The 27,305-nt window shown below is 41.0% G+C and overlaps 1 protein-coding gene across 1 annotated transcript in view; it reads right to left on the bottom strand.

The window, feature by feature from the left end:
- Nucleotides 1-483: 483 nt before the first annotated feature.
- The window catches only part of TXLNG (taxilin gamma), a 61,445-nt gene continuing 34,623 nt past the window's right edge, over nucleotides 484-27,305 (bottom strand). Inside the window, exons 3-10 of the mRNA XM_025857624.2 lie at nucleotides 24,753-24,844; nucleotides 18,113-18,283; nucleotides 16,649-16,843; nucleotides 13,435-13,554; nucleotides 11,829-11,903; nucleotides 7,011-7,103; nucleotides 4,516-4,611; nucleotides 484-3,514 (exon numbers count right to left, since the gene is read on the bottom strand). Coding sequence (XP_025713409.1) covers nucleotides 3,194-3,514; nucleotides 4,516-4,611; nucleotides 7,011-7,103; nucleotides 11,829-11,903; nucleotides 13,435-13,554; nucleotides 16,649-16,843; nucleotides 18,113-18,283; nucleotides 24,753-24,844 — 1,163 coding nt within the window. The 3' untranslated portion in view covers nucleotides 484-3,193. The remainder of the gene's footprint in view (nucleotides 3,515-4,515; nucleotides 4,612-7,010; nucleotides 7,104-11,828; nucleotides 11,904-13,434; nucleotides 13,555-16,648; nucleotides 16,844-18,112; nucleotides 18,284-24,752; nucleotides 24,845-27,305) is intronic.

Here is a 27,305-nt window from a genome sequence, read left to right on the forward strand (position 1 = left end):
ATAGTTTTTAATTTTAGCAGATCAAAAATTGACAACAAAGACCGTGTAGCCCATTAAGTCTAAAATAAAGTTGGCTGGTCCCCCTCATATTTGATTGTATGTGCTTAAATACTTTTTGCTCATCTTCAAATTAGATCATTCCCTATTTGCCTCTATAATATACCTAATTCTCTTGCTATTCAAATAGGTGCACCCTGGGATGTGCTAGGAAAAGCCAAGACTTGTGGAAATGCATAGTCTTTTTTTTTTTTCTTAAGGTTTGACAGCAGCTGAACTGTAAGATTTTTTTTTAAGTCTTTTTTTTCTAAGGGAAAAAAAAGTAGGCACAGAGGTCTGGCTACATAAAATGAGTCTTCTGCCACCCAGTCCCAGGGGTGAGCTGCTGCTCCATCCTTTCTAAGGCCTTGAGAGACCAACCATCTACAGCGGTCCTTGCAGTTGTTACAGGTAAGGTCACATGTGCGACAAAATACACAGAAACTGTTAAATTTATCATACATATTTACTTAATCTATACAGAATTGAGTAGATAAAATCAGATTCACATTAGTGAAAAATCTCTACAAAATGTCTTTGAAAAGCAAAACAAGACTGCCTCTGAACAATTCGTATCCTCATGAAAGACGTGGGCTGTAAAAATAAAGCCGTGTGTTTAGCACAAACTAGAAGATCTCTGCATCATTTGTTTTTCACAGTTATTTCCATCTACAGTCTGAAAGAGGTAGATTTTTCTGCAACACCTGAGAATTGAATTGTGATAACCAGGTGTAATAAAGGCAGTTGCATACATAACTAAAAAACACTGGTCTCAAGACCAAGAAATGTACTCCTAACAAGTCTGAGGATGAAATGGTCCATGATCCAAGACCCAAGTATTCTCTACTCCTCGGAGTCTACCGCCACTATAAATAATACACAGCAAGATTCCATGATGGTGCAACAAATGCAATTGAAGTAAATGTGACATTTAAACCTTTTGTGGACCAGCCTAACAGCATTACAGTGTTCTAGAATACGGTGGATACAGGGTGTGCTACAAAGCCACAACACTGGGCTGGTGAGGTGATTGCTTTTAGGAGGGTGTCTGCAGAGGGGCCTGCTTGTTTTTATTCACAGGGTAATGGGAGGAAAGGACCCCTCATGCATCCCAAACAGAATCGAGCTCCTTTAAATACCACGATCGCATCTAGCTACAAATACATAGTAAAAGCCGAAAGCAGCAGGCCAAGGACTGTTAAATCACATTGCTTTAGAAAGCCCTTGAAAATAGGCAACGCGTCCAAGATTTACATCTTCCACACAGGACAAGCACCACAAAGAAACGTGGTGGGCTACACGAATGGCTTCAACAGTAAGAGCTGTACATCCAGCAGAGTTCTTGTGAAATATCATTAGTACTAATTTTTAAAGATTATATTTCTGATATATACCTTCATTTCCTCCAGGGGAAATGAGTCCAACATTTCATCTAGTAGCAGAAAGGAGTATTTATACGAGGCCATTGGAGAAGGGGATTGTTTGTTTTTGCTTCCGACTCATTTTTGACAGTGTAATGAGAGAACCTGCTCTGTGGTTTTGTTTTCTTTTCCTCCACTGTCTGGCCCCTTGATTCCTGTGACAGTGGCAGAAGCTTCTATGAGACAACTTTCCAATTCTTTCAACCCACTTTAGACCATGAATATGACAGGACTTTACAAAGACAGTTTTAAAGAGAAAACGCTTTTAACTGGACAGAACGGGCTTGATTCAGTCCAGTGAGCAGTGTCAGTGTCAGTTTGATAGCTTTGCTCCGTGGAATGTGCTAATATCAATTCTAGTAGAGCCTCTTTATATTTCATAAATTATTTCAATGCAAATTTTATCAGGGACAAAGTCCAAACTTCCGTGGTGCAACCTGACTTATCATTTGTGTAACTCAGCCATATTCAACATCGTTAAGAACAAAGGAAAATTAAAAGAACTAATTCAGAAGTGACGTGCTTCGTACAGAAAGTTCCCCCAGTGCAAGTATAGAGACCTTGGTGATACTATTGGCTTTTTTCTTAAAAGACAGTAATTAAAAGGGATGAGAATCAGACCAAAAGCATCATAGATCCTGACTATTTAAAACTCTGTGCCAAGTCTTCCCACAGTTAAGTTAAAAGTGTGGGTTTCAGTCTTTCTGTTTTGGAAATAAAACCCATTTCAGTTAGCATGATCCACAATTAAAATTCCCGTTTTAAAAACCTAGAGAACTTTGCTTGGCGGGATTCACAAAACAGTCGAACATGAAATTTCAAGTAGCCAGCAGGCAGCATGGCAGCAGAGGGGCTTCTTAGTGAGGGTTAAGTTCATGTGTAGCTTTCATTGTCTTAAAATGACAACTACCGGTGGCTACCGATGGCCGCCTTCTGTGGGAGGGGGAGGATGCGTACCCAAATCCCAAACTGAAAGCAAACCACCATACTCCACAGTGAACCATCTAGGTGGTCCAAGTTCAAACATGGGTTCTAGTTCTAACCTAGAAACGAAAGCAGTGGGATTGTTTTTAGTCACAAACATTAAGCCTGTTTTTTTTTTTTGTCCATTGATCTGTATATGCTACTTTAAAAGTGACACCTTTATGTACATAATCTGCCAAAACTTTTGAGTATTTGAGGCTTGCAGCCATGTCAATTTGTCAAGGGATATAAATATTATCAAAAAGCTAATTTGATTCAAAGATGCTATGCTTATTTCTGACCCAACCCTAAGTTTATTTTTACTTGGCATGTCGGGGGGCTATTAGACAAAACTAATCATCTTGATTTTGTGTAATATTAATGGGGGGGTGGGGGCAGGATGTTTGAATCAATATTGTTTTCACATCAAGGAACCATTATCAGAACAAAGTTCCCTTGTGATGATCGGCCCTGTCTTGAGTGAAATTTTGAATAATTCTGTGCAAGGAACAGGGAAGACAGGACAAGGCGATGGTCACATGCCTTCCAATGAAGGGAAATGAGGCAGATGTGCAACACGGCTGAGGAAAATGTATAGAGGAAAACTATTCAAAACTGCTAAGCAGCCGCCTGTACCACATAAGTCCAGTAGTTCTAAGAAAATACAGATATGGTAGAAAAAGTAAGAAAATTTTCACCACAAAACCAATAGTTACTACTAACAGAAAGTTATACACAAAATATAGCTCTCGATACAGTGATCATACTTCCTTTCAGTCGACGGACTCAATACCTGGCGCGGTGCCTGCGGACACAGCTGCTTTCTCCTTTGAGGCCCTGGGCATGGCCTCCAGGGGGCCTCCCGGGGCACCTGTAGAAGCAGTGTTCGGCTCCCTGGGGGCCACCAGGCCAGTGCAGGGCTGTGTCCCGGGCAGCGCTAGATGGTCACCTGCAGCTCTCCCCGAGACCTGCTCCTTCAAGACTTCCACCCTCTCGTTGAGCTCGTTCCTCTCGGTTTGGAGAGCCCGGCACAGCTTCTCTAACCGGTCCAGTTTGATTTGAAAGGCCTTGTACTCTTTATCACGGACAGTTTTCTAGAAGGAAAAAAGATGATTTACGTAACGTCGCTGAATACAAATCAGTTCATAGGATACAAATTAACCTGAGCCATATTAGAAACTACTCGTTTAATGGCCTCTCGACCACACTGTTTCCTCACACACCACCTGACCACGTAGCTAGCTTCGCTGCATACCTATCCACGGGTACCAGGTGATACTTACCGGTTCCTACCATTCTGGGGTGACAAAAGAAATAAGCAAAATCCACTTTTAAAAACATTTTGTATTGATCAACTATTCAGAAAATTTTAAGATACTCATCACAAAGCTAAAGATCAAAAAATTAAGGGCCTGATTAAACACAGAAAAGGATTCTTTTCTACATAGATTTCTCTTGTTCTACCAATCTTTAGGTGAGAACAAGATTCAAGGTGTGAAATTTAGTGTTTTCAGAGGATACATTTCAGCTGGCAAAAAAAAATTTTTTTTTCTCCTTTGCTGCCTTTTTTGAAGACTCCGTCAAAGCAAAAAGGCAGGCACCAGAATTGTTCTCCGCACTCCTGCCCTGAGCAATGTGCTCAGCATTACTGGATATGGGCCCTGTGGCGGTGACATCAGCCCCACCTGGGTACTTGGCAGAAAGATTCTGCAACCCCACCCCAGAACTAGTCGAGCCAACTTTAGGTGGAACCTAGCCATCTTGGTCTTAACAAGCTCGAGTTCGACGCAAGCTCCAGTCTGAGAAATCACTGCTATAGAAGCAAGCAAAATCGCGATGCTTTATAGCAATCTCTAGCACAAGCCTGGTCTAATCAACTGCACGGTAGGAAATGCAGTACCTCCCTCAGGGTCCCCCACCTGCAAGCCCGAAAGACATCTACAGATTCTACGGCGCCATCCCCCTACCCCCGGCTCTAGCCAGAGCCCTCAACTATGGCAGTGGTGTCACCACACGCCCCCTGCCCTGTTAGGAGCAAGAGCTTCATGAGCCCCCATGATGACAAACACACCTTAATCATGGGAAACCACCTCACCTCTTCAGCCATTTGCAGAAGTGCTTTGTTGTTGTTTTCCCATTTGGTACGCCATATTATGGTTTCTTTTTCCAGTTTTTTAATTTTCTTTGTCATCTGTCAATCAACACAGTTGCAAATGTAAATTCTCAGTTCCATTTCTCTCTACACCCTGTCCCACCACAAGAAGGTCTGCTCCACCCCAGCCCCGTCGTTGCCCCAGCCTCGCGCAGCAGACCGCTGTGCCTGTGCATCGGCGGCAGAGCTGATCTCAGGGGCTCCTACAGTGGCAGCAGCAGGAACCGAAGTAGGGGTTTCAAATTATGAGAAAAACAAACCTAATCTCCTCAATTTCAGAGGCAGCAGCACATGGAGGAAGCGGTCAGACAGCACACTGTGAACTCTAACTTAGGCTGGAGTGCGTCTTTCATTCCAGCTGGGGTTAACAAGGAGACCTCCCCGGGCTGTACAAAAACATGTCCAGGTTAGGGGTTTTCTATTCATTAAATTAATTTGGTTCTTGGAAGTATAGGGGTTTCCAGCTCCCCCCAAAGATTGAGAATTGCTGATCTACCACAACCTCCAAGACCATATCAATCTTAGAACTATAGGGGCGCCTGGGTGGCTCAGTCGTTAAGCGTCTGCCTTCGGCTCGGGTCATGGTCCCGGGGTCCTGGGATCGAGCCCCGCATCGGGCTCCCTGCTCGGCGGGAAGCCTGCTTCTCCCTCTCCCTCTCCCCCTGCTTGTGTTCCCTCTCTCGCTGTGTCTCTCTCTGTCAAATAAAGAAAGAAAATCTTAAAAAAAAAAAAAATTTTTTTTTGGCAGTGTCCCTTTGGGAACATTCCCGTGACCAAGAAAAAGATAGCAGTAGTTTTATCCTTAGCTTTGGGCATGCCCACAACTCACGTCTGTCTTTAGCAAAACCGAAAGAAAATGGGCCCCCAAATGAGGGGAACATTCTTAAACCTATACTGAAAGAACCCAGTTTTCAGAAATTCACCATGAGACTTGTGTGTGCCTGTCACTGAGCCCGCTTTCAAGATTCCTCCATGCACTGTTGACTGTGCCCAGCTCTGATCCCAGGTGGGGCACCGAGCCACGTGCTGTCAGGGACGACAAGGCTACGGCAGCGCCGATGCCCTGTGCTGGGGGTAATCGCCCACAAAACTGCAGCACAAGGCACAGTGTGACAAAGGCCACAGGACGAGCTCGTGGAAGATTTGGCTTGAGTGCTGACCGACAGTGAACTCTGTTCAGGCTCAACAGTGCGCGGGGCCGCCGCAGGCTGGCGAAGGCGCCCGCCGGGTACAAGAGCGCCCTCGACCGCAGCCTCCGCTGAAAGCACTGGCACGCGGAACTAATCCACTACTCACCAAATTCTCCAGGTTACCGGGTCTAAAAATACCTGAAGGTGGTAATGTGAGCATTTAACATGGCCAAGCGCTGTCTGAAATACTCCACTTTAGGGAGGGTATTTTTGTTATTTTTAAAGAGGAAGACCCAGAAAGGTTAAGCAACTTGTGCCCAGTCACACATTATATGATGCAACTGGGACATTACCCAGAGCACACACTCCCAGCCACTATTTAAGATCTAGTTATAGTCACAACTAACATCTACTGAATGCTTACAAAGTGCCAGGCACCGCTCTACTTCTCCCCAACCCACCACCATCTTCCAAAGCCCCATTTTAAGGGGAATATGCCACATAAAATAAGGACAGATGGATGGACGGACAGATAGATACATATGTATATATTCTGGTTCTCAGCTTGGTATCAAGGATATCGCTTTCCTTAACATAGGCAGGAAAATTAAAAAGAAGCCAAAGAAAGAATGGGTTTGGTTGAAGGAGAAAGAATTCAGTGGGAGTATAGTTAAAAAAAAAAAAAAAAGCTAAAAAGGTAGAAACACTGGGGCACCTGGCCGGCTCAGTCGGTGGAGCGTGCAACTCTTGATCTCAGGGTTGTGAGTTCGAGCCCCATGTTGGGTGTGGAGATTACTTTAAAAAAAAAAAAAAAAAAGGTGGAAAAAAGGACAAATTTTGATTACATATAAATAAAAATACATACATAAATGTGCATGTCTGTGTGTATGTGTGTGTGTATGTATATATAAAATCAACCAACCAAATCGTGTAATTACTGTTCTGGGCTTGGATGTCTTTAAATAATCTCCAAAAACACAGCTTTGTGAAGGAGGGGCGGGGTGTCACCTGAGTGAATAAAACAAAAGACACAACAAAAAAGAAACCACTTTATGTGTAACAACAAATTGTATTTAATAGAGGAATTCACTTTAATAAAGCTAGTATTTAAAATAAGCATAGAGACCACTAGCTACATGGGCCACACCATGGGCAAAATGACCAAATGAGGCACCACTGGAGGATCAGAAAAGAGGAAATGAAGACTGTACCGTAAGAACATCAACTCATCCAGGTCGTGATCGTGCTTAAAACAGCTTCTTACATAAATGCCCTTTTAGGTCATATTCTACTTAAATATGCAAATACCTTTTCCATTTCCTGCCGGAAGGTTGTAAACAGTTCGTTGCTTTTTGCCATGGTAGTCTGGAATTCTTCAAACTTATCCATATAAAGAGAAAGCTACAGAAAAAAGTATGAAATATTCTGAGTTCCTGGTAAACGATTTAAAATGACTCCAAAAGACTTTCTAAAAGGACATAATACAGTTACACGTTAGTTACTTGTTACAAGTGACAGAAATAAGAACATACACCCAGTCCTTGGCTACCACACAGAGACAGCTGAAGTTCTATAACCCACGGAAATTCATGGAAACTTAGGAAATTTTGTTGACTTAAACATCCTTAGATGTAAATGTTTAAAATGCACAAATATTTACTAGCTCCGATCCACCAATTTCCTCTCCTCGTATTTGAAAATTGTCCATGCAAAAAGAGCATTCTTTTAAAACACCACCTGCACAGTTCTTAGCTTGATTATCAAGGATAGCTCTCGCCTTAACATAGGCAGGAAAACAAAACAGAAGACAAAACATTGGCTTGGGGGGGGGGCGGAGAATTCAGTGGGATGGGGTCTTTTGACTGCTTTGATTTTAATTGATTTGGGTGTTGGGGACCATGGCTCTAAAGTACACTTCAAATACTATAAATTATCCTGCTTGTAATAACCATAATATCGCTGGTGCACTGTAGAATATCTAAAGTTTTAAATGCATGTTCATAGCTGCTTTTCTTGAAGATGGAACATCCAGGTAGACTGTCCCATCGGAAAGCTCAATGCTGGCCCACTCTGGGTAGTTCGTAAGTGGCAACTACCCTCACACCTGGACTTACATGCCTGCATTACAGAACAGCGGGTCAACCGACACCAATTCAACTCTATCCTCAACAAATGCTGGAAATTAACATGGTAAGAGCATGGAATGGGACCAACTCTTGGCAAGGACAGCCACATTTAGGGACTGGGAAAAGGAAGACGGGACAGCAAAGGCAACAAACTAATGATCAGATAACACGACCCAGGGTGACACAGATCGCCGACAACAGAAGTTTCACTGGTAACAGTCCAACAGCATCAGAGCTACCTGGGAGCTTCACAGAAGGGTCCTCCGGTGCTCTGCACTAGAGACTTGACAAGGACTCCCACATTAAAGTCTATCTTCCAAAGCCGTATATAGATAGACTTTACATACATTTTCCATATCAACACTCTTCTCCATTTATATGGACAACTGAGAGTTTACAGAGCTAATAAGGGGTTCAAATTTCCTAGAAGCAATCTAGCACAATCCTAGGTTACAGTGCAAAATTCAAAAAACTTCCTGAATTTTCAAAGTTAGGCTACTATTCTAGGAAATGAGCATCACATCGCAAAACATGCCCAAAGACAAAAATAGCATTCAAAAGAGGGGCTCATAAAGATTCAGACTAGTCTCAGTGTGTCAGTGCATTTTAGAACTAATTTAGAGACCTTACATTAAATATAAATGTATTATTTAATAAACTTTTAAAATGAATACTTTTTTCAACAGAATGTAATCTAGTTACTTGAAAAAGGGTGGACTATAGGTAAATGCCTAATTTCACCTGTCCATAAAGACATGGAAACTCTTTTCTGTACCTTTCCTTTGAGTGAGGAGGCAGCATCTGCTACCCTTACTCCACATTAAGACAAATACAGAGAAAGACTGCATTAGGACAAACTTAAGGGGTTTGGTTGAAAAATAGGGAAGCAACTAAGAAAAGCCTAGGCCCAGATGGTCTCATGGGTGAATTCCACCAAACATTTAAAGAAGAATGAATGTCAATTCTTCCTAAACGCTTCCAAAAAACTGAAGAGAAGGGACACTCCCCAACTTATTTTATATAAGGTCAGCCTTTACCCTGATATCAAAGCCAGATAAGGATACTACAGGAAAACTACAGGCCAACATCCCTGATGAATATAGCTGCAAAAATTCTCAACTAAATACTAGTAAACCAAATTCAATAGCACATTAAAAAGATCACAGACCATGACCAAATGGGATTCATCCCTGTGATGATGCAAGGCTGGCTCAACATACACAAATCAATAAATGTGACACTCCACATTGATAGAATAAAGGAGAAAAATCATATGATCATCTCAAGTGCAGAAAAAGCATTTGACAAAATACATCTATTCATGATATAAACACTCAACAAATTGGGTATAGAAGGAACACACTTCAATGTAATAAAGGCCATACATGACAGACCCACAGCTAACACCATACTCAACTGTGAAAGGTTTAAAGCTTTCCTTCTACGATCAGAACAAGACAAGGATGCCCACCCTCACCACTTTTACCTAACCCAGTACTTGAATTCCTAGCCAGAGCAATTAGGGAAGAAAAATTAAAGGCATCCAAATCAGAAAGGAAAAAGTAAAACTGTATCTGTTTGCTGATGACATGATCTTATATATAGAAAATCCTGAAGACTCCACCAAAAAACTGTTAAAACAAATTCAGTAAAGTTTCAGAATGTGAAACCAACGTACAGAAATCAGTTGCACTTCAATACACTAATAACAAAATATCTGAAAAAGAAATTAAAAAAAACCCAATCCTATTTACAATAGCCTCAAAATCAATAAAATACTTAGAAATAAATTTAACCAAGGATATAAATGATCAACTCACTGAAAACTAAGACACTGATGAAAAAAACTTGAAGAAACACAAAGTGGAAAGATATCCTGTGTTCAAGGATCAGAAGTTAGTATTATTAAAATGTCCACACTATCCAAAGCCATCTATATTTAATCCCTATCAAAACCCCAATGGTATTTTTACAGAAACAAAAAAAACAATCCTAAAATTTGAATGGAACCATAAAAGAGCTGGAATAGCCAAAGCAATCTTAAGAACAAAACCGGATGGAGGCACCATGCTCCCTGACTTCAAACTTTTAACTATACTACAAAGCTAAAGCAATCAAAACAGTATGCTACCAGCATAAAATCAGAGACACAAGGGAACAGAGTTGAGAGCCCAGAAATAAACTCATACAATATGGTCAACTAATATTTGACAAGGAAGCCAAGAATACTCAGTGGGGAAAGGACAGTCTCTTCAATAAATGGTGTTGGGAAAACTGGACCCCTCTCTTAACACTATTCACAAAAATTAAAGACTTAAACATAAGACCTGAAACCATAAAACTCCTGGAAGAAAACACAGATAAAACACTCTCTGAAAGCAGTCTTGGAATTTTGGTTATGATACCAAAAGCACCAGCAACACAAGCAAAAATCAACAAGTGGGACTACACTGAACTAACAAGCTTCTGCACAGCAAAAGAAATAACAAAATGAAAAGGCAACTATGGAATGGGTAAAAACATCTGCAAACCATGTACCTGATAAGGGGTTAATATACAACATATATAAGGAATTCATACAATTCAAGAGGAAAAAAATATATAATCCAATTTAAAAATGGACAGAAGGCTTGAACTGACATTTTTCCAAAGAAGACATACAAACAGTCAACAGGAACATGAAAAAGTGCTCAACACCACTACTCCTCAGGGACATGCAAATCAAAACCACAATGAGATGTCATCTCACACCTGTTAGGATGGCTATTATAAAAAAGACAAGAGATGACAAATGTTGGCAAGGGTGTGGAGAAAAGGGAAACATTGTGCACTGCTGGTGGGAAGGGAAATCGGCAGCTGCTATGAAAACCAATATGGAGGTTTCTCAAAATTAATAACAGAACTAGCATGTGATCTAGGAATCCTACTTCTGGGTATAAACCTCTTGAAGAAGATGAAATCACTATCTAAAAGAGATATATATGCACTCCTGTGTTCACTGCAGCATTATTCAAAATAGCCAAGATATGGAAACAGCCTAAGTGCCTACTAACAGATGAATGGATAAAGAAAATGTGGTATAAATACACAAGGCAGTATTACTGAGCCATTAAAAAAAAAAAAAAGGAATCTTGCCATTTGTGATAATATGGATGGACCTTTAGGGCATTATGCTAAGTGAAATAAGCCAGACAGAGAAAAGACAGTGTATGGTCTCACTTACATATGGAATCTAAAAAAGTCAAACTCCTAGAAATAGAAAGTGGAATGGTGGTTATCAGGGGATGGACGGGAGGGGGAAATACAAAGATGATGGTCAGAGGGTACCAATTTTCAGTTATAAGATGAATACGTTTGGAGGATCTAATGTACAGCATGGTAACCATACTTAACAATCACGTACCATATACTTAAAAAGAGAAGAAAACTTGGGAAGGCCCCCATTAACATCACCATCTCCATGGCTCTGAGAGTAGAGTGGTTAATAGGCAATTTTTAAAATGGGTTATGTGCTCACAGCACAAAACTCTGAAGATTTTAGGTTCAAATATGAAAATGCCATTTTTTTAAGTCAAAAACATATCAGCAATTTCATGTAATTCAACTTAATACACAAGAGCTCCAATCTGCAAACTGCTCAGTTTTTCTTTAGTTGGAAGTTAGCAGACACATGTGGAAAAAGACTGAGAAAGGGAGGAAATACCTGGGATATTGGAAAGGGAACACTGCAGAAAGCATCAACTGCCCCAGTCTGCCTGAGACCTAAGTGTCTCCTGGGACACGGGACTCTGAGTGCTAAAACCAGGGAAAGTCCTGGGCAAATCAGGATGAGCTGGTCACCCTAAACGAAGAGGAAAACTCCAAGAGGGACACGTGATCTACTCTCAGTCCTGGCTGGCTCTGGCTGGGAACAAGCACAAGCATCTTAGAGAAGATTCAAGGTATATATCAAATGAACCATTTTTTTTTTTAAACAAATGCTACTATCCCCTCAAGTTACCTGCTGTTTTAGTTGTACTTCTTGCTGTTTCATTTGTTCATATTTGTGCCTCGATTCTGTTGCTTCTTTTAATAACTAGAAAACAGAAACATTCTGGCAAAATACTAATAGTAATTACAAATATGACTATAATGTCAAATGACCAGAGAGACAGTTAGGCTTAATCCTTCCACTCATTATTTTAGCAAGAACTCTAAGTCTATAGATAAAATTTTCGGTTACATCAATTGCTCATTACCTATTATCTTCAATCTGTTCTACTTGTTAACACTCAGGAATGTTGGAACAATCTTTTACTGCTTAGAAAGAGTAACCTGGAGGCCTAATAATAGGTTTACAAAACTCAGGGTTAAATTGTTATGTTTCAGGTGAAAATAATTAGAAGTCTGGTATTAGCAGAAAACATGACTAGGAATCTTGACATGATCTAGGTGACTTAGAAAGCCACTTTACTCCTTGAGAGTCCAGATGAGGCAGAGTGAAAGGGTATGGAGCAAAGCAATGAAATTAGAGACCAGTTTCCGATCACTTCTTAAAAAGCAGGGCAGAAGTGGATGAGAGCTTTATATACTACTTGGGTTTTCAAGAAAATTATATAGTGAAATTGCATAGTAACAGACTGTTGAAATTCAGCCCCTGAAGTAAAAGGTCACATGTAGTCCAAATAAGCCCTAAAAAGTCATTAAACCAACTACAAAGTATATACGTGCAATGTATGTATATGTCTGTGAATATATGAAATTTATACCCCCACTTTGCAAAGAACAACCGTTTCTTCAAGTACACACAGAATAGCATTATCAGTTCACACAGAAGATGGTGCTGTATGAAAAACAGGTCTCTCTTAAGCCTAGACTCACACTCAACATGGTAAGTTCACATCATGAAGGCCACTCACAGAGTCTTCATACCTGGTTTGCCTCAAGGCCTATGCTACTTGAGTGAAAACTGGATGAACAGTCCTCATTGCCATAATCATTTCTCACTTTTTGGGGGCAGGGGGTTAAGCACATAAACTTGAACTTGCATATGTTAAACATACATACCCAATGAGATTCCACTGTATTCACAATTACTGACAGGCAATATAGTCTGAACATACACTCTGGGAACGATGCTGAGTGATTAGGTACAGAGAATTCTGTTAAAGTTTTATCAGAAAATTATACCAGAGTAAGTAGACAAATAGTTTCCCTAGTTTCAAGTTACTTGTCTGTAAACAAAATATCACACTATATAGGAGACCAGTGTTTGGTAAGCTCGATATTAAATTGAGCTGCCAAATTTAATGTGCTAAATACTGGTATAATTCTTGAACTTGGTGACCATTACCAAAGAAGTGAAATAATTATAAGCATGAAAAAGTCAAATGAGTGCAGGTCTTTCCACTAATTTGGTCTAATCTCTCCAGTGGTCTTCTGTATAAAAAAAGTTAAACAGAAATAAAAAGCCAAATACTTTCTAACACACACATGCCCTTCTCAATCTAGAACAAAAAACCAATTAGCATGACCCAGGAGCTCTATTAATGTAGAATAAGTTTAAGTATTTTAAATGGCTTTGGTTACAATTTTGACAATAAATTTCTTTTTTTAAGAGAACTTACAAACTCTCTCTCTCTTTGATGTTTTTCATCAGCTTCTTTTATTAGCTGTGTCGTCTGCTGAAGCTTGGCATCCACAAGCTGCTGTTGTAATTCCTTATGTTTGAACACTTTATCAATATGCTATGGGAGAAGTAAAATTTCTTACATCACTTAATGAAAAAGGAACACAATGATAAGGAAACACAAGTTACAATACCTTGCTTATTCTTAACCCTGCTTTTCCTGCTAATACCACCATAGCTGAAGACACTGGGTCAACGAGTTTGTAGAAGCGTGAGCTTTACATCACCTTGCAAGCCCTCCTGCACTTGCAGGAAAGGAGCCTTCCCGCTACTACCCTGTACCCCCTCCCTTTTGGAGGTGGGCTGTCAAGGAGCCTCAATAACCACACATTTTTACTTCCTATTTCTGCCCTACAACGAAAATGAGGCTCAAAGTGTATCAAGAAAAAGATGGATAAGGAGATCAAACTGTTAAACCCGTACATCAAACACATTAATTCCTGGATATTTTTCTCCCCTTTAAATTTCCCCAAATTTCTCAGTTGGAAGCAGCATGCAGCGACAACTGGAGTGGTCCCAGGTCAAATCCTGGCTGGTGTGTGGCCCAGGGCAGATTTTCCCTTGCTGATTCTCACTTCCCTCCTCCAAGCACAGATAACCACACTCGCTGTACAGCTCTAAATGCCAAAGTGGTGGTTCTGCTGTGTAAGGTGCCTGGTACCCAGCACATATTAGACATTTGCTAAAATGTCATTATGATTTCCAAACGAAATTGTTAAGTGGTTATTTATCCACAATAAAGTCATCAGAACATCTCCTCAGATGTACAAAGAGTAACTCTTCCTGACCAAAGAACACTTGATAACGTTCAAAATAAGACGACTCACATGTAATGTGATTTAAACATATCTAATTTTCAAGTTTTCTCCATCACGTGGCAGACTGTCATATTAAACAAAACTAAAAGAACAATTTTAAGAAAATTGAGGGTTTTATAATCTAATACAAAATTTATTCTCTAGGACAAAAAAGTTCCTTCAATAAATACTCTAAGAAAAAAAAACAGTGAAGAGGAAATCTTCATGTTACAGATTTGAGACCGATCAACCAGTGAAACAGATGCACTTTACTTAGAGCTTGATTCAAATAGCTTAAAAAAAAAAAAAAAAGGCACGGGGGGACTACAGAAAATTGAATGACTCAATATTTAACATTAAGTAATTACTGTTAATTTTGTTAGGTGTGAAAATGATAGCATGGTTGTGCTTAAAAAGGAATCCTTATCTTTTTGAGGTATACCCTCAAATATACATGAACAGAATGGAAGAGGACACCTTGAAGTTGTATCAAAATAACCCAGGGCAAGCCGATGGGAATAAAGCTGAAACTATGGTTTCATCTGCTAAAACCAGATGACATATTCTCTCTCTACTTTTAAGTTTGTAATTCTCCATTTAAAAAAAAGGGGGGGCAGAAGGCAGAGAAGTGATTAAGGGGCTCCTGGGTGGCTCAGTCGGTTGAGCGTTCGACTCGTGATTTCGGCTAAGGTCATGATCTCAGGGTCCTGATGTTGGGCTCCATGCTCACCATGAAGTCTGCTTGGGATTCTCTCCCTCCCTCTCCCTCTGCCCCTCCCCCACCCCGTATGCACTCTCTCAAATAATAAACCATCTTTAAAAAAAAAAGTTTTTGAAGGGCTGAATGTAGGACTCTAAGTATGATCTGAAGTTTGCCTTCAAAACTGGACACAGTAACCCACAGAGGTGCCAATCTTTTTTTTTCCCCTTTAATCAGTTATTTTAACCTACTTGTGTAGGGTTCTAACACACACAAAAGCACATTTCCCTAACTTCAAAGGCAGGGGATGCACTGTTTAAGAAGCCTGAGGCCATCAGAAAGGATGAATACCTACCATTTGCATCGAAATGGGTAGAACTGGAGGGTATTATGCTAAGTGAAATAAGTCAAGCAGAGAAAGACAATTATATGGTTTCACTCATACGTGGAACATAAGCGATAGCGCAGAAGGACCACAGGGGAAGGGAGGGAAAACTGAAGGGGAAGGAATCAGAGAGGGAGACAAGCCATGAGAGACTCTGGACTCCGGGAAACAACCTGCGCGTTACAGAGGGGAGGGGGGTGGGTATTAAGGAGGGCCCGTGTTGTGATGAGCACTGGATGTTATATGCAACTAATGAACCACTGAACATTACATCAAAAACTAACAATGGCTAATTGAAAATAAAACTTTTTAGCATATAAACATGAAAGAAATTAATGTCATTTTCTTTGACAAAATAAAATAAAAAGCCTGATGCCTCTAATCTTGCCCATTTGGCCTCTAAAAATGAGGAACCTTAAAAAAAACAAACAAAACAAACAAAAAACAGGCCATCACCTATTTGCTTTTATTTTTTTTTTAAGATTTTATTTATTTATTTATTTGACAGAGAGACACAGCGAGAGAGGGAACACAAGCAGGGGGAGTGGGAGAGGGAGAAGCAGGCTTCCCGCCGAGCAGGGAGCCCGATGCGGGGCTCGATCCCAGGATCCTGGGATCATGCCCTGAGTCGAAGGCAGACACTTAACGACTGAGCCACCCAGGCGCCCACCTATTTGCTTTTAATTGACACCTCTGAATTTCCTGACTAGATTGAAAAAGTCTTAATTGGAGGCCAATGATCAAGATCAGCAGGCATGGATCCTTCCGATAAACTTTTTACTTCAACGGGTATGAGAGTTTAGAAATAGGTTCTATTTTTTCCTCTCAAATAGTATAAAACCCTCATTAAAAGAAAAAAATCTAAAACACAGGTATAACACAATGGTAATGTAGACTGTACAGGTTATCACAGATGTCTGAATTAGAGCATATTTGGGGGCCAAATATTTATTATTAGTCCAGACAAGGGGAAAAATTTGTATGCTCCAAACGCAGTCTTGTAGTAGCACACACACAGAAGACAAGCAGTACCCAATGCTTCCCTAAGAAGTTGCCTCACCCTACCCAAACCCATGGACTCGTCACCTATCTATGTCCCCAAGACTCCCATTCTCACGGTGGCTGAAGATTTCCTAAGAAAAACCCAACTGCCATTATGCAGATATAAAAGTTGTAAAACATCCTGTGATGGTAGTTTTACTCTGGTAGCGAATGGTGAAAAATTCTTGCCGATAATGAGAAGCTGTGTAAACCAATAAAATGGCTTTACCTCCTCTCTCAGCGCATACTGTTCAATGAGCTTCTTCAGCTTCTCGCCCAGTTCAATGTTTTCCTGGCGGAGCTTGGCATTGTGTATGTCATGTTGTTCCAGCTGTGCCTGGATTTCATTTAAAGTGACCTGGAAGTGGGCGGTAGCTTCTTTCCGTCTTTCTTCCTCCTCTCGTGCCTGCTGCATATTTTCTTCCTTATCATCCAAAATAATCTCTGTTAATGGTATAGACCTATACAGAAGATGCTCATAAAAGCTTCTGCTGCTCCGGGGGTTTATTTATTGCTTCTGAACTCTGATTCCCCTTCCCTTTATTTGTGATGAGAAAGTGCTCATTTAATAAGCAAGCAGCTCTTCCTGAGCAGATAATGAGAGAGGCAAGCTGCCCTGCTGTAAAATGAGGCTACGTCCAATCTAAATCACCATACTGAAAATTAATTAATTAAACGGACTACCCTGAAAGACAAGGAGCTTCTCCACGTGGCCAGCTCCCTCCATTGTACGTTCCCCAACACTCTCCGGTTACACAGCGGCATCTTACGTGAGCCTGATGGGAGAGACCCTTCTTGCAGCTTACTTTCTGGGTACACCTGACCTCCTAGAAGGCAAGGGACTACTTCCATCACTTGCCAAAGATACAAGTGTTAAAAGACTTTCACGTGTTTAAACGGCTATCCAGTCTAATCAAAATGTTGATTTTTCTATAGGAAAAAAAATACCACCTACTTTAGTGAATAATTAAATCCAAGAGTTCAAAAGCAAAGAAAAAACTAACAGCTCCCAGAGTGGTGAAGATCCATTTCCGAGTGTTCCTGGATTCTAGGACCTTGGGCATCTGCTGTGCTGGGGCAGTTTGATGAGAGATCCTGCTCAGTCAAAATCATACCAACACTGTACATGAGGACAGGCCCACCTCCAACGTCTCTGGCTCCTTCTCCTTCTTCCCCTGCTGGCACCAGCTCATCTTTGGGCACCTGCTCCCTCTTCCTTTTTTCAGCCATGGCTTAAGTACTATTCTGAAAGTACTTAGCCACTGGGTACTGGGGGGTAGGCAAGGGTAGTCTGGCAATGCAGCTGGTGAACAGCCCCTACAGAGCTCAGCAGATGTTTTCCCTCCCCAGACTCAGTTTCTGCCTCAAGTCTGTTTCTACTCGGCTCCTCATTCACGTCAGCTTTTCCTACGTGGTAATTAACTACCTCAGTGCTCAGCAGAAAATTGGCAACTTTGAGTTTCCTAAGCCAGGGCTCCAGGCAGGTAAGCTGTGGTCTAAATACCAATCTCAATTCGATTCCCCATGATCATATATGAGGTTCATTAAGAACCATCAGGCCAAGCAAAACAGTAGAAAAGTGGTTGCTGTCTCCATGTAGAGATAAAAGATGTACTTCAAATAGGTACACAGTGATTATAAAACAAGCTAAGTGTCAGTCCCTCCTAAAAAACAGAAAAGCGAACCAACTAACCTTTAATGTCTTATTGTGACGCTGAAGTTCCCTGCAAAGAGACTCTAGTTTGCTTCTTGCCAAGATAGCCTTGCTGTGTTCACTCTGCAAGTGAACTTTCTCTTTCACAATTTGGGCTTGTTTCTTCTGCAGAATCTTCATTTGCTTCTGAACATTCCTGCTCTCCTCCAGCTAAAATTAATAAGCACTTTACAATCAGGAAGTACAATGAAAACCTTTGAGTTATGGCTGGAGAAATTACACTAAGAACTATGGAACACATTTTCAAAAAACAAATATTAGCCTTTTTTTTTTAATTATTTCGTGCCATATTACTCTCCCAACCTTCTCTCTCTTCCAGTTGTGATAGGAAAGTAAGCAAATAATTAAGGGTAGGGAAAAAACAATCTTAATCCATTTTTTTTTAAGTAAACCCTACCCCCAAAGTAGGGCTCAAACTCACAACCCTGAGATCAAGACTCACATGTTCTATCTACTGAGCCAGCCAAGCACTCTTAATCTTTTATTAAAAATTTTGAAAAATGCTGTTTTTGGAAAAACTTTAGAGACCAACACAATCGAGTTTTACTTTTCTGAAAAAACACACACAGGCTACTCTACTGAAATGGTAGGGCGCCTGGGTGGCTCAGTCAAGCGTCCGACTCCAGATTCCGGCTCAGGTCATGACCTCAGGGTTGTGACACTGAGCCCCACACCAGGCTCTATGCTGGGTGTAGAACCTGCTTAAGATTCTCTCTCTCCCTCTGCCCACACTCTCCTCAGCTCAGGCACATGCACACGCTCTCCCTTAAAAAAAAAAAAAAAAAAAAAAAAGAATAAGCAGCACTCAGGGTTCTTTGTGAGAAAGAGGAATTGCTGCAATTTTAGGTCTGGAGCATATAAATATATTTCAAGGTTAAATCAACAGTAACAGATTAAGACTCAGACTGAGTTTCACAGAAAGCAAGGATGCTGAGTCAATTTCAGGAGCAAGAGTGACACCTTGTGGCCTATCAAAACACACCCAGCATCCTTACATGCCATATGCTTACAGCTATTAGAAACATCCTTACAGAAAGTCCTGCGGAAAAAATAGTTTTTTGTTTACTACTTTTGCAAAGTAATCTTAGATGACTGTGGGTACAGCACAGCTGCAAGAGGCTTCCAGTCTGTACATACTATCTGGAGCTCCACTGAGAGCGGCAACCCCCCTGCCCTCTCGGACTCAAGGTAATCACAATCCTGAATCCCAGGCTCACAATTCCTTTGCTCTTCTCTTTTATCTCATTTGTGTGTGGTCCTAAAAGAATCGTTCTGGTTTCAGTTATTTTGACTCTGTTGTGGCTAGTGCAACTGAAGAACTGAATTTTTTCTTGAATTTAAATTGAGCTTAAATAGCCGCATGTAGCTCATGGCTACCATTTTGGACAGCACAGCTGTAGATTATATTGCTAGAACTCATCCAAATCATTTGCACAGATCAGGGAACAGCAAACTTTTTCTGTAAAGGGCCAAAAAGTAAGTGTTTTAGGCTTTGCAAGCCACATACTCTGTCTGTTGCATCATTGTCTTTTTTTTAAAACACTTTAAAAATGTAAAACCATTCTTAGCTTGTGGGCAGTACAAAAACAGGCCTCGCCAGATTTGGCCCACTGGTTATATGATATCTCACTTAAAAAATATACCACACACAACATACTTTACTGATCCATTCTCAAGTCAATGGGCATTTGGGTTGTTTCCAGACTTGATTACTTAGAATGATACGAACACTGTCTTATGCGTTTCCTGCTATACACATGCAAGAATTTCTCTGGGTGCAAACCTAAGCGTGGGACTGCTAGGCAGTGATTAATGTTCTATTTCACATGACAATGCTAAACTCTTTTCCAGAGTGGCTGACAAATTTATTCTCCCATCAGCAACTTATAAGAGATCATGCAGATAGATGTACATCCTCTCCAAAACAAAGTACAATCAGAATTCTTAATTTATGCCCCTACAATGGACATAAAATGGCACCTCCTTCCGGTCCAGATTTGCATTTCCCTGATCACTAATAAAGTCACACATCTCTTTGTATCTTCATGTTTTTCCACTTCTATAAAATGCCTCTTACATGTCTCTTGCCCATTTTTCCGTTGGGTTATTCTTTTCATATTCATTTGTAGGTGTTCCTTACATATTCTTGAAACTAAATATTCTGCTGGTTGTATTTGTTGGAATATGTTCTTCAGGTTTTTTAATTTTTTTTCTTTTTTAAGAGTTTATTTATTTATTTGACAGAGACACAGCAAGAGAGGGAACACAAGCAGGGCGAGTGGGAGAGGGAGAAGAAGGCCTCCCGCCGAGCAGGGAGCCCGATGCAGGGCTCGATCCCAGGACCTGGGACCATGACCTGAGCCGAAGGCAGACACTCGACTGAGCCACCCAGGCGCCCCTTCTTCCCAGTTTTTTAATGTGACTTCTGTCTTTTGAAGTGTCTTTTGCTGAACAGAAACTTAATTTCAACACAGCCCATTCTTGCAATCCTTTCTCTGATAATGCTTTTTGTGTTGCAAGAATTCCTTCCCTTGGGACGCCTGGGTGGCTCAGTCAGTTAAGCGTCTGCTCAGCTCGGGTCATGATCCCAGGGTCCTGGGATCGAGTCCTGCATCGGGCTCCCTGCTCCGCGGGAAGCCTGCTTCTCCCTCTCCCCTCTGCTTGCCACTCTGCCTACTTGTGTTCTGTGAAATAAATAAAATCTTAAAAAAAAAGAAAAAAGAAAAAGAAATCCTTCCCTTGGGGCCCCCTGGGTGGCTCAGTCAGTTAAGTGTCAGACTCTTGATACCGGCTCAGACCACGGTCTCATCAGGTTTGTGAGATGGAGCCACACATCAGGCTTCGTGCTCAGCGGGGAGTCTGCTTGTGCTTCTCTCTCTTCCTCTCCCCTCCCCCTCCCCTTTCTCTCTAAAATAAATAAATAGGGGCACCTGGGTGGCTCAGTCGTTAAGTGTCTGCCTTCGGCTCAGGTCATGGTCCCCGGGTCCTGGGATCAAGCCCCACATCGGGCTCCCTGCTTGGGAGGAAGCCTGCTTCTCCCTCTCCCACTCCCCCTGCTTGTGTTTCCTCTCTCGCTGTGTCTCTGTCAAATAAATAAAATCTTTAAATAAATCTTTAAAAAAAAAAAAAAAACCCTTAACCCAAGTTTAGAAAAATATTAATATATCTAAATAAACCTAAATATCTAAAATAAATTTTTTTAAAGATTTTATTTATTTACTTGACAGAGAGAGAGACACAGCAAGAGAGGGAACACAAGCAGGGGGAGCAGGAGAGGGAGAAGCAGGCTTCCCGCAGAGCAAGAAACCCGATGCGGCGCTTGATCCCAGGACCCTGGGACCATGACCTGAGCCAAAGGCAGACGCCTAACGACTGAGCCACCCAGGCGCCCCTAAATATCTAAAAAAATTTTTAATATTTTATTTATTTATTTGCTAGAGAGAGAGAGAGAGAGTACAAGCGGGGGAGTGGCAGGCAGAGGGAGAAGCAGGCTCCCCGCTGAGCAAGGAGCCTGATGCGGGGACTCGATCCCAGGACCCTTGGATCATGACCTGAGCCAAAGGCAGACGCTTAACCGACTGAGCCACCCGGGCATCCCTAAAATTTTTAAAGCTTAGTTTTTAACATTTAAATCCTCAATCCATTTGGAATTAATCATTGTGTAGTATGATATATAAGAATCTAATTCATTTCCCATAAGGATATACACCTTAAGTAACTCTACACCCAACATGAGGCTCCAACTCATGACCCCGAGATCAAGAGTTGCATGCTCCATCAATTTAAACAGCCAGGTGCCCCAGGATATACACTTTTTTAAAGATTTTATTTATTTATTTGACAGAGAGAGACAGCGAGAGAGGGAACACAAGCAGGGGGAGTGGGAGAGGGAGAAGCAGGCTCCCCGTGGAGCAGGGAGCCCGATGCAGGGCTCGATCCCAGGACCCTGGGATCATGACCTGAGCCGAAGGCAGACGCTTAACGACTGAGCCACCCAGGCGCCCACGATATACACTTTTTAAGTTCCATTAATTTCATGAGGATGGCAACTCTCCCCCAAATGCACCAAGAGAATCCATGAAATGTTCTTCTAAATCCCCAACTGGTGTTTCTTCCCCCCAATTTTTCCCAGTAAGTTGAACCTAAAATTTTAGAGTAAAGAGCCAAGACTAGCCAAGATACTTCTAACAAAAAGAATAAGAATATACACACCTACCCCAGCAGATATCAAGATTTATTATTACACTATGATACTCTACACACGGGATGCCTGGGTGGCTCAGTCGGTTAAGCGTCTGCCTTCAGCTCAGGTCATGATCCCAGGGTCCTGGGATCAAGTCCTACATCAGGCTCCTTGCTCAGCGGGGAGCCTGCTTCTCCCTCTGCCTGCCGCTCTGACAAATAAATAAAATCTTTGAAAATAATTATAATAATAATCTACCCAAACTGACTCAGGAATGGGAAAGAATAGCACTATAACAAGTACTCAATCATGTTACGGGGCGCCTGGGTGGCTCAGTCGTTAAGCGTCTGCCTTCAGCTCAGGTCATGGTCCCAGGGTCCTGGGATCGAGCCCTGCCTTGGGCTCCCTGCTCCGCGGGAGGCCTGCGTCTCCCTCTCCCACTCCCTGTGCTGGTGTTCCTGCTCTCGCTCTGTCAAATAAATTAAATCTTAAAAAAAAAAAAAAATGTTACAAACCTAATATATCCACACTTAGCAAGTGAAATGTGAGGATTTCAAGAACCCATGTTATCTGGTAAACATGGAGGCCACAAGGTCTCCCCAGTGGACAATCCCAGTTACAGTGCAGCACGCCATACCACCTGCTCTACAGGACTTTTCTACTTATCCATGACACAAGCACCAATGATCTCAGATGATGCTATCACAAAAAGGGCAGAGGGCAGTGATGGCTAAAGGGAAGTTTTCTAAATAACCCTTAGGAAGAGGCTACTCCATTGATGGTCTCACTGCTACATAACCTATATACTCTACCTTTTAAAAGAAATGAGTGTGGTTTCAAGAAATAAAGCTTTAGAACATTTTCTGAAAACGGTACACATTTCATCCTTCATACATTCAGCACAAATCTAAATCAAAGAGAGGTTACTACTAGGCAAGTCTTCAATGTGTCACACATCCTAAAATGAATGTAGCAATTATCACTGCGACTTAAAAATAACCGTACCCACCTCCACACACAATAAAAGTCACAAACAAAAACAGCCTAGACCCCTGCTACTTAAAGTGTGATCTAAGGGCTAACAACATCAACATCATCACCTGGGAGCTTGTTAAAATACAGACTCTCAGGCCCCAATCCAGACCCAGCGAATCAGAATGTGCCTTTTAACAGAAGTCCCAATGATATGGATGAATCTGAGGACTGCCCTAGGCAACTATTCGCCCTTTCTTCTTATAGTCTCTTCGTGGCTGTCTGCCTTGTCCCAGTACACGGCCAAGCAGCTAGCTAATCCTCTACACTGCTTTTGGTCTTTTACTCTTCTTTTTTTTCTTTTCCCTTTTTTTTTTCGTGTCTTCTTTTTCCACCACTTCTTGCAGAAGTCCCATGTGGATGGAACCAATAGGAGTGGTCTTCCCCAGACAGAGGAAGAGTTCCTTTCCTGAAGCCAGCAATCAGACCAACACGGGGTTTTCTTCCATCTTTGTATCTGTGACTGTTCTAGGCCATTCATACTGACGCACAGGGCTTCCTGCTGCTCTGAATAGAAGGTGCTAGGGTGCTGAATGCCAGCTACATGGGCATATACACACACCCCTTTATAAACCAAGGGAGAGTAACTATAATTCTTTGAATAATAAACAGAATTAATTTTTAGAGCTGGCCAATGACAAAAAGTAGTATTTGTGATATGGAATAACTGCTTCAACAACAGATGAAAATGCATAAAAATCGTCAATAGTTCACGTAAGTTTTTCACAAAAGGCATTATTTTTAGCATTCATATTACATTTATTCTAAGTTCCCACAAACCTTACACTTCAAAGGGTTCTAGGGCTTCCCCATTCTTCAACCTAAACAGGATGGCAGGGTTTCCATGTTGAGACTTCTTTCATAATTTTAAAAAGAGAATTAATGCTACTTGAAATAACATAGGCCCAGAACAAATGAGGTCAGTTTCTTTTGAAGATGGAAAAAGAAATGCCTGGCACATAGTAGATGTGAAATAAATATTTCCTGAGACAAAGTATTGTTTTAGTAGACTATTTCATCTAACTCACAATTTCAATCACAATGGCTAGAACCTTTATCTCTAAAATTCTCTTGGGAAAAGTTAAATACAGGAACCACTACACCCAGACTAGCATGTACAGCATCACAACAGAGTATTTCTAAGTCAGCTTTTTCATTTCTAAAACTGAGTTTTAGAAAATCTGTGCCATATCTTAGCATTATAATGTCCTATAGGTATCACCTTACAAAATGAAGTTATACAAGCAACAAAAAGCCCCAAGAAATGACATTCTCCTCTTCAATTTTGGAATACAATGTAATTTTACATCTAAAGCTATATCAAAGTATTTTCAAAAGCTTATCAAGTACATACACATTTTGCTGTATTTCATATGAACCTTACTCCCTTGATTTAATACTCACGAGATCAGCATATTTCTTACAGAGAGCTGCCAGCTTCTCTTCTGGAGTTGAAAGCGTGTTTAGGGCTTGCATCAATAATAAAACTTCTTTTCCTGATGATTAACAAGATAAGAAGAATAAGATCAAGTCTAACCTGTAAATTCTACGTAACACTTCCTAGGTTCTGACATCCAGAGTAAAATAATTTATGCCTGTATCTAGACATAAGAGATTTACCAGCTAAATTAAAGAAAGCTATTTTTATTTTATTTTTTTTAAAGATTTTTTTATTTATTTGAGAGAGAGAATGAGAGAGAGAGCACATGAGAGGGGGGAGGGTCAGAGAGAGAAGCAGACTCCCCGCCGAGCAGGGAGCCCGACCGATGCGGGACTCGATCCAGGGACTCCAGGATCATGACCTGAGCCAAAGGCAGCCGCTTAACCAACTGAGCCACCCAGGCGCCCGAAAGCTATTTTAAAATTCTGGATTAGCGGGCACCCTCCCTTCCCACTCCCACCCCAAATTTCTTCATTCATTAATACCACTAGCTATTTGTAAGAACTCTTGCTGAAGGCTTAAAAATTCCCTTGCTTAACCATTGACGTCCAAGTTAAGACAAATGTGTTTTTTTTTTTAATATTTTATTTATTTGACAGACAGAGACACAGTGAGAGCAGGAACACAAACGGGGAGTGGGAGAGGGAGAAGCAGGCTTCCCGCGGAGCAGGGAGCCCGACGCGGGACTCGATCCCAGGACCCTGGGATCATGACCTGAGCCGAAGGCAGATGCTTAACCATCTGAGCCACCCAGGCGCCCCGACAAATGGTCTTTTAAAATAAGTGATAATAGGGCGCCTGGGTGGCTCAGATGGTTAAGCGTCTGCCTTCGGCTCAGGTCATGATCCCAGGGTCCTGGGATCGAGTCCCGCGTCGGGCTCCCTGCTCCGCGGGAAGCCTGCTTCTCCCTCTGCTTCTCTCTCTCTCTCTCTCTCTCCCCCTCTGTCTCTCATGAATGAATAAATAAAATCTAAAAAAATAAATAAATAAAATAAAATAAAATAAGTGATAATATTTTACTTCTTAAGGAACCATTTTTATTTTTTAAAATGTTTACTCTTATACATAGGATATTGCATTTAAAAATATATATTAAAAGGACTGGTATGTGATATACAGACTGATATGAAGAAAAAATGCAGGCTGACTTCAAAATAGAACACCTTCCTATCCACACGAAATTTCAGTAACAAAACCTCTCAAAGCCCAAGGTCAGTAAGAATTTTAAAAGAGATGACTAAACATAATTATTAAATATGATTAGAAGTAACCATAATGTAACCTGCAATTTTTAATCAAGATCTTAAAACCCATATTCCATCTGGTTTTTTTTTTTTTTGAGACACAATTCACATACCATAAAATTCACCCTTTTAACTTAGAAGTGTACAACTGAGTACATTCACAAAGTTGTGCAACAATCACCATTGCCTAATTCCAGAACATTTTCATCACCCCAAAAAGAAACCCCATATCCTTTAGCAGTCCCTCCCTCTTGCTCCCCCCCCCCCCCGCCCCAGGACCCTGGCAACCACTTTCTGTCTCCATGGACTTGCCAATTCTGAACATTTCATATAAAACAGAATCCTATTATGTGGCCTTTTGTGTCTGATTCCTTTCATTTAGCATGTTTTCAAGGCTCACCCATGTAGGATGTTATCACTACTTCATTCCTTTTTATAGCTGAATAATATTTCATTGTACAGATATAATACACATTTTGTTTATCCATTCATCAGATGACGGATAACTGTTGTTTCAACTTTTGACTACTATGAAAAAGGCTGCCATGAACACTCATGTACACATTTTTGCACAGACATGTGCTTTCAACCCTCCTGGTTACATACCTAGAGGTATCACATGGCAACATTATGTGCAATTTTTTTTTTTTAAATATTAAGTAATCTTTACACCTAACATGGGGCTCAAACACAACCCCAAGATCAAGAGTCGCATGCTCCTCCAACTGAGCCAGCAAGGCGCCCCATTCTGTGTAACTTAAGACTCCATATCTGCTTTTACACATATAATTGGGGCTGCTGATTTTGAAGAAGTAAGTTTGTAAGGAATTAAAATTATTTCTTGTATTTCTATAAGAATTTTTAGGTTTTCCAAGTTAGCGAAAAATAGATTTAATAAGGACAGTTCTGTAGAGAAAACCATACAAATCAAACACTGTTCATCTTAGGTATACTGAGTATAAAAAATTTAGGGGCAGGGCGCCTGGGTGGCTCAGTCAGTTAAGAGTGTACTTTCGCTTGCGTCATGATCCCAGGGTCCTGGGATTGAGCCCTACATTGAGTTCCCTGCTCAGCAGGGAGCCTGCTTCTCCCGCTCCATCTCCCCCTGCTTGTACTCACTCTCTCTGTCAAATAATTAAATAAAACTAAGAAAAAATTTAGAGGCAATGAGTAAGGATAAAATAAAAGGGGATTTCAGATTTCATAACAAGATTTAACATATTACTTTCTTAGTCCTAAATCTCAAACACAGCAGGAAGAAAAAAAAAAAAC

Source organism: Callorhinus ursinus, unplaced genomic scaffold (genome assembly GCF_003265705.2).
Source record: "Callorhinus ursinus isolate GAN/ISIS: 27379988/994484 unplaced genomic scaffold, GSC_fseal_2.0 scaffold16, whole genome shotgun sequence".
In the NCBI taxonomy this organism is placed as follows: domain Eukaryota; kingdom Metazoa; phylum Chordata; class Mammalia; order Carnivora; family Otariidae; genus Callorhinus; species Callorhinus ursinus.